The sequence below is a fragment of the Polypterus senegalus genome, chromosome 7 (assembly GCF_016835505.1).
Source record: "Polypterus senegalus isolate Bchr_013 chromosome 7, ASM1683550v1, whole genome shotgun sequence".
Lineage (NCBI taxonomy): Eukaryota > Metazoa > Chordata > Cladistia > Polypteriformes > Polypteridae > Polypterus > Polypterus senegalus.
This window is the reverse complement of record NC_053160.1, coordinates 3,004,798-3,022,450: the sequence shown is the minus strand read 5'-3', so window position 1 is coordinate 3,022,450 and position 17,653 is coordinate 3,004,798. Positions and strand designations below refer to the sequence as shown.

Genomic DNA, 17,653 nt, shown 5'->3' with positions numbered 1-17,653 from the left:
ACGGCCTTGTGGACTGGCCCGGTCAGAGCCCACATCTCAATCCTGTTGAATGACTTGAGAAGAGAGAGCCACACACAGAAGATCACCAAAGAATACGGAAGAGTCATCCAGCCATGCAACGGGTCACACTTCAGCACCACACGAGTTCAGATGGAGTGGAACAGTGTGAGGTTTTTGTTTTTTGTTTTATGGTGGCTGGAGTGCCAATTGTGCCACCAATCCCCAGGTTTTTCCCAGCAGGTTGGAGGGCCTACATGCAGGGATGGATGCAGATTAACGTCATACAATTGCAGGTTAAGGGCTTTGCTCAAGGGCCCAACGGAGTAGAGTCCATTTTGGCATTTACAGGATTTGAACCGGCAACCTTCCGATTGCCAGAGCAGATCCCTAGCCTCAGAGCTGGGCTAAAATTCCCAAAAATGTGCAGGTCTGATCTGCAGTTACAGGAAGCGCCTGGTTGAGGTCATTGCTGCCAAAGGAGGGTCAACCAGTTATTAAATCCCAAAGTTCATTTACTTTTTCCACCACCACTGTGAACGTTGAATGCGTTTGTAAAATAATGACGTGAAAGAGCAGAACGTTTTGTGTGTCATTGGCTTCAGCTCATTGTGTAGATCAGGACCTGGGACTTAGATGAAGATCAGATCAGATCACTTTTTATGATCAATTCATGCAGTAAACCAGATCATTCCAAAGGGTTCACATACTTGGTGCTAGAACAGACACGCATCTGATCTGTGGCCATGTGATATGAATGAGAACGGTCAGATGGGAATTCACATGGGTTATTTTGCAGGTGTGCCAGCTCTGGCAAAACAACAATGGAGGAGAGCGACAGCTGTATTCACCTCCTCGACCTCATCAAGTACAGCTGACAAACTGTTTGACGTCCTCCAGAGGAACGTGAGACTAGCGCATCCATTTTGTTGGTGTTAATACCAAGAGTTGTCGCACAAATATGACTTTCTTTTGTTGTTGGTGACGCAGACGACTTGCGTGCCATTTCAGGGGACAAATGCATTCACATTACAGTTAAATGCAGCAGGTCACTTGTACTTATGAATGTGAACCGTCAGGACAGGCAAATCCAAACTGAGCAATAAACTTCAGAACTGAGTATCGAGACTTGCAGTGTGAACGCAGTGAACGATTCTTCAGTCTTAAAATTAAAGCAAAGCACACAACAAGTGAGCAGTAAACTCATTTAGAGACTAGAAACCCTAGGGGCCGAGCTTTATGCCGTTGGATCACCAACGTCCCGCTTCTCGAGATGGTGGTCCACGTAACAAAAACAGAATGGAGTCAGAAAACAATGTGAGAAAATATCAAGGTCTTAAAAAGTGATCCAACAAATATGGGAAAGGCGCTATATAAATAAACTGTATTATTATATTTGAAGAATAGGAACGAACGTCTGCATATTTCAAAAGGAGTGAAAAAAATAACAAATAACAACAGCAGCAGAATAAACTCATTAAAAATTTTTATAAAAATCCTGGACCATCCCAAGGAAGCAGCAGATAAACAGTAGGTATAGAACAGAGTCGAATTGAAAATATTCACATTTTAAAATGAAAACACACAAATATTTTTTCAGCTTTATTTACTCAATGCAACCTATAACATCCAAGTCACAGATATAATAGCAACAGTCTGGAAAAAAATAATAATAAATAAAAACAGAAATCCCTGAGATTGAAAAAAGATCGCCACCCCTTTCCCACCTCCTAAAATATCCTCAATCGACTGTAAGTGATCCCCCTTCTTCACTGCACACCAAGCTAGTTGGCCTCCACCTGCGATCAGCTGTAATCACTGGGATGAGGTTTTTGTGTTTGGGTTTTTTTTAAACTCGTCTTGAGTCTTGTGTGCAGTTTGGATCTCCAGGCGACAAAACGGACATAACAGCACAAGAGAAGGTCCAGAGAAGAACAACCAGGCTGATTCCAGGGCTACTGGGGATGAGTTATGAGGAAAGATTAAAAGAGCTGAGCTTTTAGAGAGAGGAAGAGGAGACCTGACTGGAGTGTTTAAAATGATGAAGTGAATCAGTGCAGTGGATCAAGACGGGAACTTTAAAATGAGCTCATCGAGAACACGGGGACACAGTGGGACACTTGTGAAGGGGAAATTTCACACAAACATTAGGAAGTTTTTCTTTACACAAAGAACGATAGACACTTGGAATAAGCGACCAGGTAGTGTGGTGGACAGTAAGACGTTAGGGACTTTCAAAACTCGACTTGATGTTTTTTTTGGAAGTCTGGGTTCTTCGCCTCCTGCTCACTTTGCTCGACCCGTGTTTGGTTTACTGGATATACAATTTAAAGAGATTGTTATTTTCATGGGAATTGTTACATTATTTTCACTTTTACTTTAAAACTTTTGTAAAAACAATACTTGTTCTTTATTTCCGGCCCCGGGCGTGGTTACATCTTTCTCACAGGACGTATAAAGCTGCTCGCCTTGTTGGGGTTGTCTGAATGCACGCTAAGGAGATGCCATCGGATTATCTGCTGTCTTTCTGCTGCTACCGAGCTGCGTGCTCTTTTTGTCTCGCTGCACGTCGATCATTCAACAGCCTGTACTGCAGCTGTCCTTTTGCTACTTCACGTCTCTGCCCCTCGTGTTGTGTTTGGGGGTGGGGCTGAACGCATGCTCAGGAAAAGCAGTCGGATCATCTGCTGGCTTCCTGCTGCTGCTGCTGGCAAGCTGCATGTTCTGCATGTCGTTGTTTTAAGAGCTGGGAGCGCAGGAGGTTTGTCTGTCAAAGGCATTCCAACAACTGCTTGGTTAGATGTCCTTGAACTTGTTTTAAATGTGGTCTCACGTGACGTTAAAGTGTCTCTCGCGCAGAAGTCAAAATTGTCTTCCGAGAAGATCTCGTCTCGCTGCCAGGATTTTTATTTATAATAGAGTGATATTCTTATTAAAAATATTGTTATTTAAATAGTAAATATTTAAATATTCTTGGAGCGTTCCAGTGCTCGGAAGTGCAACTGAAAGCAGACAATGAACTATGGGTGATAAGGACCTGTCAAAAGATCTTGGGGATAAAGCAGACAGGCACAAGTCAGAAGATGGACACAAAAAGCTTTATCAATCCCCAGGAGCACACAGTAAAGTCCAGAATTAAGCAGAGGAAAGTGTTTGGTACTACTGGGACCCTTTCTCTCTCTTCTGTTTCTTTTCCCGGTTTTCTGTGGTGGCGATCTGCGCCATCACCACCTGATCAAAGCACTGTGATGTCCTACAGTGATGGATTAAAAGCCAGAAGTCTACATGACCATCATCATCAAGTCCTTCCAAGAGAACCCTAAATACAAAGAGGACTGTTTCATTTATGTCAGGTAGAATGCTCAGAGGGGACTGGACGGTCTCGTGGCCACGGACCCCCTGCAGATTTTATTTTTTTCTCCAGCCGTCTGGAGTTTTTTTGTTGTTTTTTGTCCTCCCTGGCCATCGGACCTTTCTCTTATTCTATGTTCATTAGTGTTGTCTTATTTTAACTCTTACTTTGTCTTTTATTTCTCATGTAAAGCACTTTGAGCGACATTATTTGTATGAAAATGTGCTACAGAAATAAATGTTGTTGTTGTTGTTTCTGGATCAGGCCGTCCGTCCAAACTGGATGGAAGAGCGAAGAACAAACTGGTCAGGGAGGCTACCAGGAGGCCAAAGGTAACTTTAAAGCAGTTATGGGAATTTTGAATCAATGAGTGGACACTGTGTGCATCTGACAACAATATCACAAATGTATGGGAAGGTTGCAAGAAAGAAGCCACTCCTCAAGAAGGGCCACATCAAGTTTTGTCAAAGCACACCTTGAAGATTCCGAGGCCAAGTGGAAAAAGTCGTTTGTTACGGTCGGAGGAGACCAAAGACCAAAGTATGTGGCCTGAACATCAAACGGTCAATACAGCTCAACACCCAAAACACACCACACCGGTGGTAAAGCATGGAGGTGGGAGCGTCTCTCAGCAGCAGGGTCTGGGGTACTTCACAGAGCAGAAGGAAAAATGGCTGGGGGCAAAATACCATCAAATTCTTGAGGAAAACCTGCTGCCGTCTGCCAGACAGCTGAAGATGGAAGAAAGGTTCACCTTTGAAACCTGACAATGACCCGAAGCACACAGCAAAGCTGGCCACACAGCGGCTTAAGAAGAGCAACGTGACTGTCCTTGTGTGGCCCAGTCAGAGCCCAGACTTAAACCCGGTTGAAAATCGGCGGCATGACTTGGAGTTTGCAATCCACCAACGGTCAACCATCCAAATCTGACCAAGCTTGAACTGGAAAGAAGAGAGAGGGCAAATACCATCAAAACATATTGCACTGAAGAATCCATTCATCCATTTTCCAACCCGCTGAATCCGAACACAAGGTCACGGGGGTCTGCTGGAGCCAATCCCAGCCAACACAGGGCACAAGGCAGGAACCGATCCTGGGCAGGGCGCCAACCCACTGCAGGACACACACAAACACACCAAGCACAATTTAGGATGGCCAATGCACTAAAAACTGCATGTCTTTGGACTGTGGGAGGAAACCCACGCAGACACGGGGAGAACATGCAAACTCCACACTGGGAGGACCTGGGAAGTGAACCCAGGTCTCCTTACTGCGAGGCAGCAGCGCTACCACTGTGCCACCGTGCCGCCCACGCACTGAAGAATCCCAACAGAAATTAAACACAAAGGGGGGGTTCCACAAAGTCCTGACACGGGGGCCGACAGGTGTTGTGATTCCTTATCAATTCAACTTTTCTATTATTATTATTTTTCAGAACTGCTTTGACTTGGATGTTCTACAGTTGAAGTCAGAAGTTTCCATCCACTTGGGGTGAATTCTTTCAAACTCACGTTCTAAGCCCTCCACACACTTTACCCTAACAAACTATAAATTTGGCAAATCGTGTAAGACGTCTGCTCTGTGTTTTTTTCCCCACCAATGTCCCCAGACCCCTGAGTGTTTCACTTTTTATTGACCATATCACAATTCCAGTGGGTCACAAGTTGACGTACGCTTTGTTAACTGGGCCTTTAAATAGCTTGGAAAATTCCAGAAAATGATGTAAAGCCTTGAGGCAATTAGCCAACGAGCTTCTGATAGCCACTCGGCCTCACTGGAGTCAGCATGTGGATGGATGTTAAGGCCGACCATTAAACTCATGGCCTTTTTGCGTGACATAATGGGAATATGAAAAGAAAAAAAAAAAAAAAAATGGTGGACCTTCACTAATCAGGTTCATCCTTGGGAACAATTTCCAAACTCCTGAAGGTTCCACATTCATCTGTACAAACAATAATACACAAGTATAAACATCGTGGGACCACCCTGTCATCTTACCACCTCTGAAGGAGACGCATTGACTCCAAGTGTAGAACGGACTTTGGCAAGAAAAGTGCAAATCAATCCCATAACAATAGCAAAGGACCTTGGGAAGATGCTGGAGGACACAGGTAGACATAGATCGATATCCACAGTAAAACGAGTCCGACATTGACGTCACCTGAAAGGCTGCTCAGCAAGGAAGAAGCCCACTGCTCCAAAGCCACCACTGCAGTTTGCAATGGGCCCATGGGGACAGAGAGCTGACCTTCTGGAGAAGTGTCCTCTGGTCTGATGAATCCAAGATCGAACTGTGTGGCCATAATGACCATCGTTATGTTTGGAGGACAAAGAGTGAGGCCAGCAAGCTAAAAGAACAAGCATAGGGGTGGGAGTGTCATGTTGTGGGGGGCTGCAGGAGGAACTGGTGCACTTCATAAAACAGATGATACCATGAGGAAGGACAATGATGGAGATACATGGCAGCAATATCTCAAGAGAGGCTCAGTCGCAAATGGGTCTTCCAAATGGACAAGGACCCCAAGCAGACCTCCAAAAAATTGTGACAAAATGGCTTAAGGACAGCAAGGTCAAGGTATCGGAGTGGCCATCACACCTCAATACGACTGAACTGAAAAAGCGAGTGACAGCAAAGTGCGAGGCCTACTAACCTGTCCCAGTTACACCAGTTCTGTCTGGAGCAATGGGCCAGAATACCAGCAACTTATTTTAAGAAGCCTGCGGAAGGCGACCGAAAACGTTTGGCTCAAGTGAAACAATTTCAAGGCAATGCGACCAAATATGAACAAAGTGGATGGAAACTTGTGACCTCCTGGAATTGTGATGTAGTCGAGGAAAAGTGAAACACTCGGAGGTCTGTGAACGTTCTGGGAAAAAAGAGTAGACGTCTTAAACGAGATAAACGAGATGTCATATGTAGAGTTTGTTAGTATAAAGTCCATGGAGGGCTCATGAAGTGGGTTTGAAAGAATTCACCCGAAGTCGATGGAAACTGCGGACTTCAACTGCAGGATGCATTGAGTAAATAAACCTGAAAAAAAATGTGTGTGCGTATTTTCATTTTAGCCTGTAAAGCAACAAAAAGGTGACAATTTTCAAGGGCGGGTTGGGATTGTTTTCTATACCTACTGTACATGTCGTCGCTCCACGAGGTTTACCTTGCACGTCCGGGTAGAGAGACATGTAGAGTAAGCACCACAGGATGGTGTTGGTGGTGGTGTCTGTGCCGGCAACGAACAGGTCACCGATGATGTAAAACAGATAATCCTCGGTGAACGTGCTGTCTTCGTTTTCTTTCTGCGTCTGCTGCTGCTGTTGAGAAATTTCCAAGAGATACATGTCGATGAAATCGCGGGGATTGGAAGGGTCAAGACTCTCCCTGTGCTGAGCAATAATGCGTTTTAAAAAAGCGGTGATATCCAACTCAGCCTTTCGGAGTTCCCAGAAGGGACCAAAGGGCAAGTAGTAGAGCCAGGGGCAGATGTTGATCAGGATAGCTTGACTGTTCACCGAGATCTCCAAGCTTCTGGACATGCGGTTGAGCAGCATTTTGAACTCCTCATCCTTGTAGTCAAAGCGTCGGCCAAAGCTCATGGAGCAAATGATATTGGAAACTGCGTTATTGATGAGGGGCGCCGGGTTGAAGGTTTCTTCATATCTGCTGAACTCTGCGATTTCCCTTTTGATGAGCGTGAGCTCTTCCAGGATGCAGGGCTCCAGGCTGAGCTTTCCCAGACCAAAGAAGCGTAGAGTGGCATGAGAGAATTTTCGCTGCTGCTTCCATACTTGTCCATAGGGTGCAAATACAATACCTGAAAATAAATAAATAAATAAATAAATAGCTAGCCAGGGACTTCATGAGATGATGCTGTCTTGTGACTAAATGGTAAAGCTGTCGTCATGTTTCTGCCAGAAATCCCCCCGTCATGTTTCTGGTCTGTTGTCTCTAATTTTATGCCATTTATGTTTATTTTATTTATTACTAGTTGTCCCCATGGCTCCGCCCACATAGTGGTGAAACAGGACAAACTTTAAAAATCAATTAAAACAAAAATTTATTCTGGCCAAGCAGAAAAGTAGGTACACTTCCAAGGTCAAACACTGGCACGGTATCTGATTGTGTTCAGCTCTGACAGGAGAGCGTCCTCCACATGGGGAGAAGAGCACGTGGCCATGATATCTCTGGCAATCAGCAGCTAACCTCTTAAACACACGTAAGCTCTGAGCTCTCTCTCAAAAACATCAAATGCTACTCCTTAATAATCTGTAAATGATAACGTCTGCTGAACAAACAGATATCGCTAGCTAAGTGGAGGCAAGATGCGCTCCAACACATGGCGAGAGGTAGAGCGACTCAAACGGAAGTTGGCGCCCGAGTGAGGAGGGCCCCGTCCCCCAGCCTCTCTCGGATTCGCACAAATAACTCGGCACCGCAAGCGAACTGTGATACTTATCATGACGATGAGAGAAGTCGCAGAATCAACCAGGATGTTCAAGCAAATTAAAGAAAAAAACCTGATTTAAATCCATTAAGTAGTTCTCTTGTGAAAAGCGGACAGACATACAGATATTGGCTTTTATATTATCTATATACTAGCCAACCCACGATGTACCATACGCCGCATAATCAGGCCGGTTTTTGAATAATTTGTAAGCACAGGGAGAAAATTAACATTTGAAAAATCGGTAATGTAATAAATCAGCAAGAAAAGCAACATTGTAACAATGCACGGAACGAACCAACACACAATCGTCCGAGCGGCGCTCAAGCGCGGAGGGTGAAACGGGAGGAGAGGAGAAGGGCGGCCACTCCGCTCCCTCCGTCATGCTAGTCTGCTGATTTCTTGTCCAGTATGCACTGCCCTGCTCATGTGCCCACCTCCATCTGGTCACTCGAGTCGTTGTCGTCTTTACACAGTCCAGATGCACCTGTGACTCACGTAGACTTTTCAGTGCTCTGTGCGGTTTTGGCTGCCTTTCTATACATAATCCACCAAGACACCCGACCACGGTGGTAGCGAGGTGGGAGGGCGGTGTGTACAAAGTGCAGGAGCATCTAAGAAGACGCATGTTTGTCGCGAATGCGAATTGCTGTATGTAGCGCGTAAAACAGTTTGCTATGGTGCACGCGGTCGTGCGTCGTAACCGAAAACTCGTTTTTTAAAGACTGCTTACTTCATTGTGTTTTAACCTCAGTTGTAAAGGAATGTTTTAAGGATCCCATGGGATACCCCTCGCAAACCGTTTCACACGCTGCATATGGCGACTCACCTCCACGAGAAACACGCCTCTATGAACAGTCAATGTGAGTCGGAGCTGCATTTGGACTCTACGACAGACGAATATGAATGACGCCGGTTTTTCTGTGTCGTCGCGTCCGAGTTGGTGGGCGTGGCTCTGTGAGTTGTCGTCATATCCAATGGTCTTGGAGTTGGTGGGCGTGGCTCCTTCCTGCGTGCGCCATAGGTGCTCACTTGTCGGCGGCTTAGTGAATCAAATCCCCCTTCTGGCGTGCTTTCCATGGTTGTCTTGCCTTAGTGAATTATATATATATATAGATATAATTCACTAAGGGCAAGCAAGACAGAGAGCCATGCCCGGCAACTTACAGAGCCCCACCCACAAACTCTAAGACCATGGGATACAATCGAGCTGACGGATATGAGAGAGAAGAGAATTCCCGAGTTGAGGAGCACCAGGAGAGACGCTCGAGCTCCCATAGCACTGAGTCTGACGTGTGGTACAGAAAGTCGAGCTGCAGATGAGGATCTGAGTGAGTGAGAGGAGTGCCAGTCTGGAGGAGATCAGCGAGGTGTGGAGAGCTTGAAATGTTCAGAGCGGGATTGTGTGTCGTATTCTGTAGTGAACAGCGAGCCAGTGAAGTCGAGAGAGAATCGGTGTGATATGTTCAGTGGATTTAGAGCAGCAGTTTATTATCCTGGCAGCAGAATTTTAAGAAGTTGTAAGCGATGGATACGTTTCTGTGGGATGCCAGATTGAATAGCATTACAGTAATCTATACGTGAGGTGACTCGGGCATTAACTGGTACTTCAGTACTGTGTTACGTAAGAACAGGACGAAGTCTAGAAATGTTTTGGAGATGGAAGAAGGAAGTCCGAGAAATGTTACTTACATGGGAGGAATTATTTAATAATAATAATTATTATTATTATTAAATAATTGCCATTATTAGTGTATAAATGGATATAAATAATTGCATATAAACGAATCGCCAAAATCTGTTGTATGTAAACGATACTGTTTTAAACGTTATTGTTTTTTCATCAGAAAACCCGGTTTCCACGTCTAACTGTATTAGTTTAAATGGCACTTTTGCCACTCGCAATATGGCGGACGCACTGACATATCGTGTCGACTGGACAACACAGTGAATGCGGCGTCTATCTATATATGTCTATGTTTTCCGTAGCCTGCTACAGGAAGATACTCTCTCGACCACTGGCATTGGTTTCGCTCCTTGCTATTTTCGTTATACTGCGACGGTGGTTTCCTAAGCCTTTGTTATACTGAATTCCCTTTCTCACTGTTTTCCGTTCCTATTCTTACACCGCCGTATGCTATGGAGGGCTTCGGCTAGTATTATATATATCTGTACATTTTTTCTTTATTAGAACACTAAAACAATCTAGACGAGAACAGGCCATTCAGCCCAACAAAGCTCGCCAGTCCTCTCCACTTCATTCTTCTAAAATAACATCAAGTCGAGTTTTGAAAGTCCCTAACGTCTTCCTGTCCACCACACTACTTGGTTGCTTATTTCAAGTGTCTATCGTTATTTGTGTAAAGAAAAACTTCCTAATGTTTCTGTGAAATTTACACTTCACAAGTGTCCTACTGTGTCCCCGTGTTCTTGATGAACTCATTTTAAAGTCACCGTCTTGATCCACTGCACTGATTCCCTTCATCATTTTAAACACTTCACTCAGGTCTCCTCTTCATCTCCTGTAAAGGCTCAGCTCTTTGAATCTTTCCTCCTAACTCATCCCTCTGTAGCCCTGAATCAGCCGAGTCGCTCTTCTCTGGACTTTCTCTAGTGCTGTTATGTCCTTTCTGTAGTCTGGAGACCAAAACTGCACACAGAACTCCAGATGAGGCCTCACCAGTGTGTTATAAAGTAGAACCTCCTGTGACTTGTACTCCACACGTCAAGGCGCTATATAACCTGACAGTCTGTTAGCCTTCTTAATGGCTTCTGTTGGGAAGTTGATAGCGTAGAGTCCACTACGACTCCTAAATCCTTCTCATAAGGTGGACTCTCAATTTTCTGACTGCCCATTGTGTATTCAAACCCCACATTTTGACTTCCTGTGTGTAATTCTTTACATTTACTGACATTAAATGTCATCTGTCACAAATCTGCCCAAGCCTGTATGCTATCCAAGTCCTTCTGTGATGATATAACGCATTCCAAATTATCTGCTAATCCACCTATCTTGGTATCATCTGCAAACTTAACCAGCTTGTTACTTATATTCCTATCTAAATCATTTATTTATATTAAAATAGCAGCGGCCCCAGCACTGCCCCCTGCTGGTCACCACTCTTAACATCGGCCAGTTCTGATGAGGTTCCTCGCACCATCACCCTCTGCTTCCTGTGTTTGAGCCAATTCTGCACCCATCTAAAAACATCACCCTGAACTCCCACTTCTTTTAGTTTGATGCCCACCTCTCATGTGGCACCTCATCAAATGCTTTCTGAACGTCCAGATCAATAATCTCATCTGCTCCACTCTGGTCGTATCCTTTTGTTTCCTCCTCATTGAATTCCAGCCTGTTAGTCAAACACGACCTCCCTCTTCTGACCCCACACTGACTGTCCTGTCCTTGCCATGTGTTGCTCAATCTTATCCTTAATAATTCCTTCCATTAATTTTCCTGTGATGTTTCTGGTTAACCTTACTGGCCTATAGTTGCTCTGATCTGCCCTGTCACCCTTTTTATATGATGGGATGATATTTGCCATTTTCCAGTCCTTCAGAATCTCTCCAGTGTGGAGCGACTTTCTAAATGTTCAACTTCCTTTATGTTCATTTGTGAGTGGTACTGACCTAAGTTTATGCCTCTTGTGTTTAGTGGGTGGTTCCCCAAGGGGCGGGGCCACCTGCTAATCACCTCTAGGAACAGCCCCCACCATATTTATGGGAGGGCCTTCCATAGTTCCTGGCGGTTTATTGCTACAGGTGAGGGGACGCTGGCGCATGCAAGTTGCTGCCACTCCTCCCTGTTAACAACACTTTAAGTGCCTTGAGCATGGGAAAGGCGCTATATAAATAAAATGTATTATTATTATTGCAAAGGCGCTAGGGAGCGGACAGTTCTTGTGTTTACTGTGCCTTGTGCTGTTACTTTTGTAGATTTTCTGGATGTTTTTGTTTCTGTGCTGTTTCTTGACATCTTTGGATTCCATATTGGGACTTTGTTTGCTGTCATTGCTTTGTGAACGTTGGTGGTCTGCTATCTTCAGATCTTTCCACAATGTGACTGAATTTGAACAGTTAAAATGTAAAGAAGAGTGGGGGGCAAATATTACACAATCGAGGTGTGCAAAGATGATTGGGAAGAATCAACAGACTCAAGGCTGTCATTAAAGCAAAAGGGGGTCAACAAAATGACATTGACATTGGGGGGGGTGATCCTTTATTAATCTCAGTAGGTCTTGTTTTTGATTTTTCTTAAACTTTTCTGAGCTGTAGCTGTGATGTCTTTCACTTGATGTTAGAGATGGCATTGAGTAAGTAAAGCTGGGAAGAAATATTAGTTTGTGTGTTCATTTAAGGCTGTAAAGCAAAACAAATGGGAATATTTCCAAGGGGGGGGGGATTCTTTTCTATACCCACTGTAGATCGTTTTGTCTCGGCTGAAATTCCAAACAGAGAAACCTATGCAGAATTAGGGTACAGAGTCATTAAACACGTCTCACTGACCTCATTTAAAAGATTCCGTATGTTAGGACTCCAAAAAAAAAAAAAAGTATTTAAAGAAATTTCCAAAAGCTTTCGTTAATTCAACAGATATGACTAAGGTGGGCTTTCCTGATTATCGACGCACAAACAACACAATTATCATGAAAAGAAAGCGGTTAAAATGGTGATGATCAATAACTCAATGACTGATAACCCATATTGGCTCAAACGATTCGATGGTCATATTAACTCTTTCAGGGCTGATGTTGACTTTTGTCAAAAGGAGGAGTTGACGATAATCGGTAATCAGTTGTAAACTGTGACAAAACCAACCATTACATTTTAGTTAAACTCTCTTTGGTAGAAGGAAAGTTAGCTTCATTGGTTTTGAACGAGATTTCCTGCACTCCGTGGTAGCAAGGGGCAGACAATGGCAAAAATGGCACCGACATCTGGCGAGAGATCAAAGTGAACGCGTAAAGCAAAATACTCCGTGGATGATGTTTTGCCTGTTCTCTCTGAATTGGACTAAGACTTGTCGGACTCTAATTTAGATACAAGTGATCAAAAACGAATACGAAGTTTTGCAGATTGGTCCTTAGCTAATCGTGGTGCTGAACAGGTTCATGTAGCTGGCACTTTCACCTGGGAGGACTGCCACTTAACAATGATAAGAGGTAGAAACCAGATTGCAATCCACTATGACCGTGACCACTTCTGCTGCCCCATGCAGCCATGTGAACACAGCCTGGCAGGCTTGCTTGCCACACATTCTTGGCAAACTGGCAGCCACAGCATGCATGCAGCAACAGACATTTTATGTTGATTTCTATGTGAAGCCATAGAATGATTTGTGGAAAAAATATTCAGCCCTCAAAGAGTTAATGTCGAGTATTGTGCATCAGTTATGAGTATTAAGTACATCTACAAGTACATTCATTCATAAAGGGCACAATGGAGTACGCGTAACGTTATCTAAAGAACAGCCTCAGGACGAAGTTTATGCATATTTCGATACTCAGTAAATCAGGTGACATTTAATGGAATTGCTGATGCACACTTGAAGTCATTCGGTTGAAGTATTACTAATTCATTTACCAGGTCACAATATGATTCAATTTAAAAAGGTGAAGAAGCACACGCTATAGATAGATAGATCGATAGATAGATAGATAGATAGATATGAATATAATAGATAGATAGATAGATAGATAGATAGATAGATATGAAAGGCTATATAATAGATAGATAGATAGATAGATAAAGTGAAAGGCACTATATAATAGATAGATAGATAGATAGATAGATAGATAGATAGATACTTTATTAATCCCAAGGGGAAATTCACATAATCCAGCAGCAGTATACTGATACAAAGAAACAATATTAAATTAAATTGTAAGGTAGCGAGAAAAAAAAAGGCTTGTTTTGAACTAAAAAATGATGTGAATGCAAAAACATATACGTTTGCTTTCAATGTATGACGTTTGACCATTTCTTACTACAGTATGGTTAATTACTCGCTGTAATGTAAAATAGTTAGTTCTATTGTGCATATGTAACACTTCCCATGAAGACAGCAATCTGTTTAAATTGTACATCAGCTTCCCCACACGCGGGCGGCAGAGCTGGGGGTTGACAAGTGAAGCGTGCAGGGGGCAGAGCCCCCTAGTTTTAATAAAAAAAAAATGAAAACAGAGTCTTTAAATTACAATTATCACAATAAGCATCATTTTAATTGTGTGAATCCATCTCAGAAACAAGACATCCATCCATCCATTTTCTAACCCGCTGAATCCGAATACAGGGTCACGGGGGTCTGCTGGAGCCAATCCCAGCCAACACAGGGCACAAGGCAGGAACCAATCCTGAGTAGGGTGCCAACCCACTGCAGGACACCCACAAACACACCCACACACCAAGCACAAGACAATCATAATAAAAGGTGGACTCCTATAAACACAACTCAATCCCATCCATCCACTCCCTGAACCTGCATACTCCATCATGACGGTCTTTCTAAGGGAATGGGAGTCCCAGCAAAGAACCAAAGCAAACCTGAATGCAGTGCCAGTCCTCCACCACAATCGAACGGCTCCCTGCCTTGGACTTTTCTCACTGACTCTGCTCCCTCCAGATGTTATCTTGATGACCTAATAAGATAAACAGACAAGACCCTGTAGCATGGCCCCCTACCCTGATGGGACTTTGCTCTGTTTATTTGTCTTTTATCTGCTTTACCGCGCACACACACACACACACACACACACACACTGTACTATGCTTCAAAATATGCTTACTTTTGTACGTGTGTCTTTGTTGCAATTCCATTATTCTCATCTTTCATTGTAATATGTGCATGGTGTTTGATGTTTAGATAAATAGATGAAAACTGTAAAACAGACAGATATACAGTGCACTCCTCCGATCATCTATTGTATAGCGATAAATATAGATTTATCCATCTATTGTATAGATGGATAAATGATAGGAAAGCACTATATAATGGTTAGCTACCTAGACCAGGGGTCCTCAATCCCAGTCCTGGAGAGCCGCAGTGGCTGCAGGTTTTTGTTCTGACCTGGTTGCTTAATTAGAAAGCAATTCTTGCCAATAAAGCACTAACAAGCTATGAAATTAAATGAACTCTGCTATGTCAGCTCATTCTCATATCCTAGATTTTCTTTCCCTTTCTATCATGCAAATGATTTGAAGGCTAAAATGGACGAGTAATTCTCAGTCCTTCACTTTTTTCTCTTCATTTTTCTTCCAAGTATTTCATTAAACCCAATAGTGCAGATAAATACACACAGGTGTAAATGTAAAGAAGCTAAACGGAGAAATGCTGCTCTCTCTTGTCATTTGCATGTTATTGATAATAAGGAGCAATTCAAATAGCTGACAAAATTAAGCAATAAGGGCTCAAAATCACTAAAGTGAAGCAATAAGTGCTTTTTATTAAGCAACTGGGTTGGAGCAAAAACCTGCAGCCACTGCGGCTCTCCAGGACCAGGATTGAGGACCCCTGACCTAGATAAATAGACAGATAAGGCACTATATAACAGAAGGAGTGGTGGCTCTGAGGATAGGGATCTGCACTGGTAATCAGAAGGTTGCCGGTTCGAATCCCATAAATGCCAAAAGGGACTCTTAACCTCAAGGCCCTTAACCTGCAATTGCTGAGCGCTTTGAGTAGTGAGAAAGGCGCTATATAAATGCAAAGAATTATTATGATAGGCACTCTGTGATAGACTAATATATGAAAAGGGAATATATATTAGATAAATACAAAAGGCATTATATATTAGAAGGGTAACTGTTATGAAAATCACTATATAATAGACAGGAAAGGCACTACATAATAATGGATAAATGATACGAAAGGTACTATGACAGACAGACACATAGGAAAGGCACTATATAATAATGGATAATTGATACAAAATGCACTAAATAATTTGCATCCTGTACCTCCCATGTGCCCTACGCTTGCCATGAAAGGCTGCAACTGTCCTGTTGAGAGAAAGAGAGGGCTTGAAAAATGGATGGATGAAGGTGCTATATAATAGACTATAGGAAATGTGCTATATAATAGTCAGACAGCAGGAAAGATGCTCAGTGGTAAACTAGTAAAAGAAAGGTGCTATATATTAGATACATATGAAAGGCACTTATATAATACAGGGGTAATTGTTACAAAATGCACTATGATAGCTAGATCGATAAAAGCACTATATAATTAGGAGTAATTATATAAAAGGCTCTATATGATAGATAGATATGAAAGGCGCTATATAATGATAGACAGGGCACTATATGATAGACGGAGATTGATCGATCGATCGACCTTTACTCGTCTCACGGTATAAACGTTGTTCCAGACGCTCCACACACCGACAGTAAAGTAGAACCTGCCCGTGTATTTGTACAGTTTAAGCGCACTCGCTCTCTCGCCGTCCCTTCGCCCGCACGTCCTGCGCTGTCGCGCTCCCACCACACCGGCGCTCGGCTGTCCCCTCCTACCCTTTCTCTTCGTGATGAGGGTGACGGACGGCACGTCCGGACGGTCTGAGAACACCTCGGCGAAGTTGAGCAGCGCCTCCCGGACGACGTTGCAGCCGTTGAGGACCACGATGAGCTGGCTGCCGATGTAAATGCTGTACACGTCCCCGTATTGATCCGCCAGTCGCGTCAGCAAGAGGTGGGGAGAAAGGCTGCCGCGACCGTGGCGTCTTCTCAGGAGCCATGCAGGGAGGAGATAAACGCCGAAGTTGCCCACCAACGGCCACGGCCTGGGCCCCGGCGGGAGCGGCCCGATGGCACCGCGGCTCCTGCAGGCACGCAGCGTCACGTACACCACGAAGAAGACGGCGGCTCCGACAAGGAGTGACGTGCAGTCCGCCCCCAGCCAGTCATGGAGCCACCGCGTCGGCATGCTCGGTCCACAAGCTGCACTGGCAGACTGAAGTCACCCGTCCGGCAGCTGCCCGTCCTGCACACATCACCATCACCGCCGCCACCGCCACTTCCTCTTTCGCCGTTCGCGCAGCACGACACCCGCCTGTTGAGATGGGGCCGCCCGCTGCCAGATGTTTACAAGTCTTACCGATGGGGGGACTTAACAAGCAATTCGTGTACAAATCCGTACGGTGGTCGACAAATTACTCATCTCATACCCATTTAATGTAATCAAGGGTCACGGGGGGTGTGGAAGGAACCGACAGCGACCACTGGAGACTGACGCTGGGTGGGCCAGTTTAAACTCGCCGATTCACGTAACCTGTACGACTAAAAGGTGTTGGGACTTGGGAGACTCCACGTGGAGCACAGAATTCGAACCCGGGATACTGGGACTGCAAAGGAGTCGCACTAACCGCTGTGCTGCTGTGCCGTTTAGGCAGCTTCATGGTGTCATTTTGGTTAGGTAGCTCAGGGGCCAAACATCGGTGCCCCCCATAATATTTGGGAAAAGGACACCTTTTTCTTCGATTTCCTCCTCTGCTCCAAAGCTTAAAATGACAAACCAAACAATTCAGACATTACAGACTTTCATTTATGGGGATTTGCAAACAATTCAGTCACACAACACTTTTCCTACACAATTCCCCATTTCAGGGCACCATAATGTTTGTCACACGGCAATGGCAGGTCTGTTAAAGCCATTGTCATAAATTATTTAGGATGTTGTCACATATCCCAGCATGCAATGACTGCTTGAAGTCTGTGATTCACAAACGGAGGATCTTCTCTTTTGATACCCTGCCAGGTGTCTTATGCAGCCATCTTAAGCTCCTGTTTGTTTGGGGGGCTTGTCCCCTTAAGTTCTCTTTTCAGCATATTGAAGGCCTGCTCAGTTGGACTGAAATTGGGTGACTGG

At 44.1% G+C, this 17,653-nt stretch overlaps 1 protein-coding gene across 2 annotated transcripts in view; it reads right to left on the bottom strand.

Moving 5' to 3' along the window:
- The window catches only part of LOC120532279 (cytochrome P450 2U1), a 44,894-nt gene extending 27,916 nt beyond the window's left edge, over positions 1–16,978 (bottom strand). For both annotated transcript variants that reach the window (XM_039758146.1, XM_039758147.1), the window contains exons 1-2: positions 16,300–16,978; positions 6,508–7,161 (exon numbers count right to left, since the gene is read on the bottom strand). In XM_039758146.1, coding sequence (XP_039614080.1) covers positions 6,508–7,161; positions 16,300–16,711 — 1,066 coding nt within the window. In that variant the 5' untranslated portion in view covers positions 16,712–16,978. The remainder of the gene's footprint in view (positions 1–6,507; positions 7,162–16,299) is intronic.
- Between the last annotated feature and the right edge of the window lie 675 nt (positions 16,979–17,653).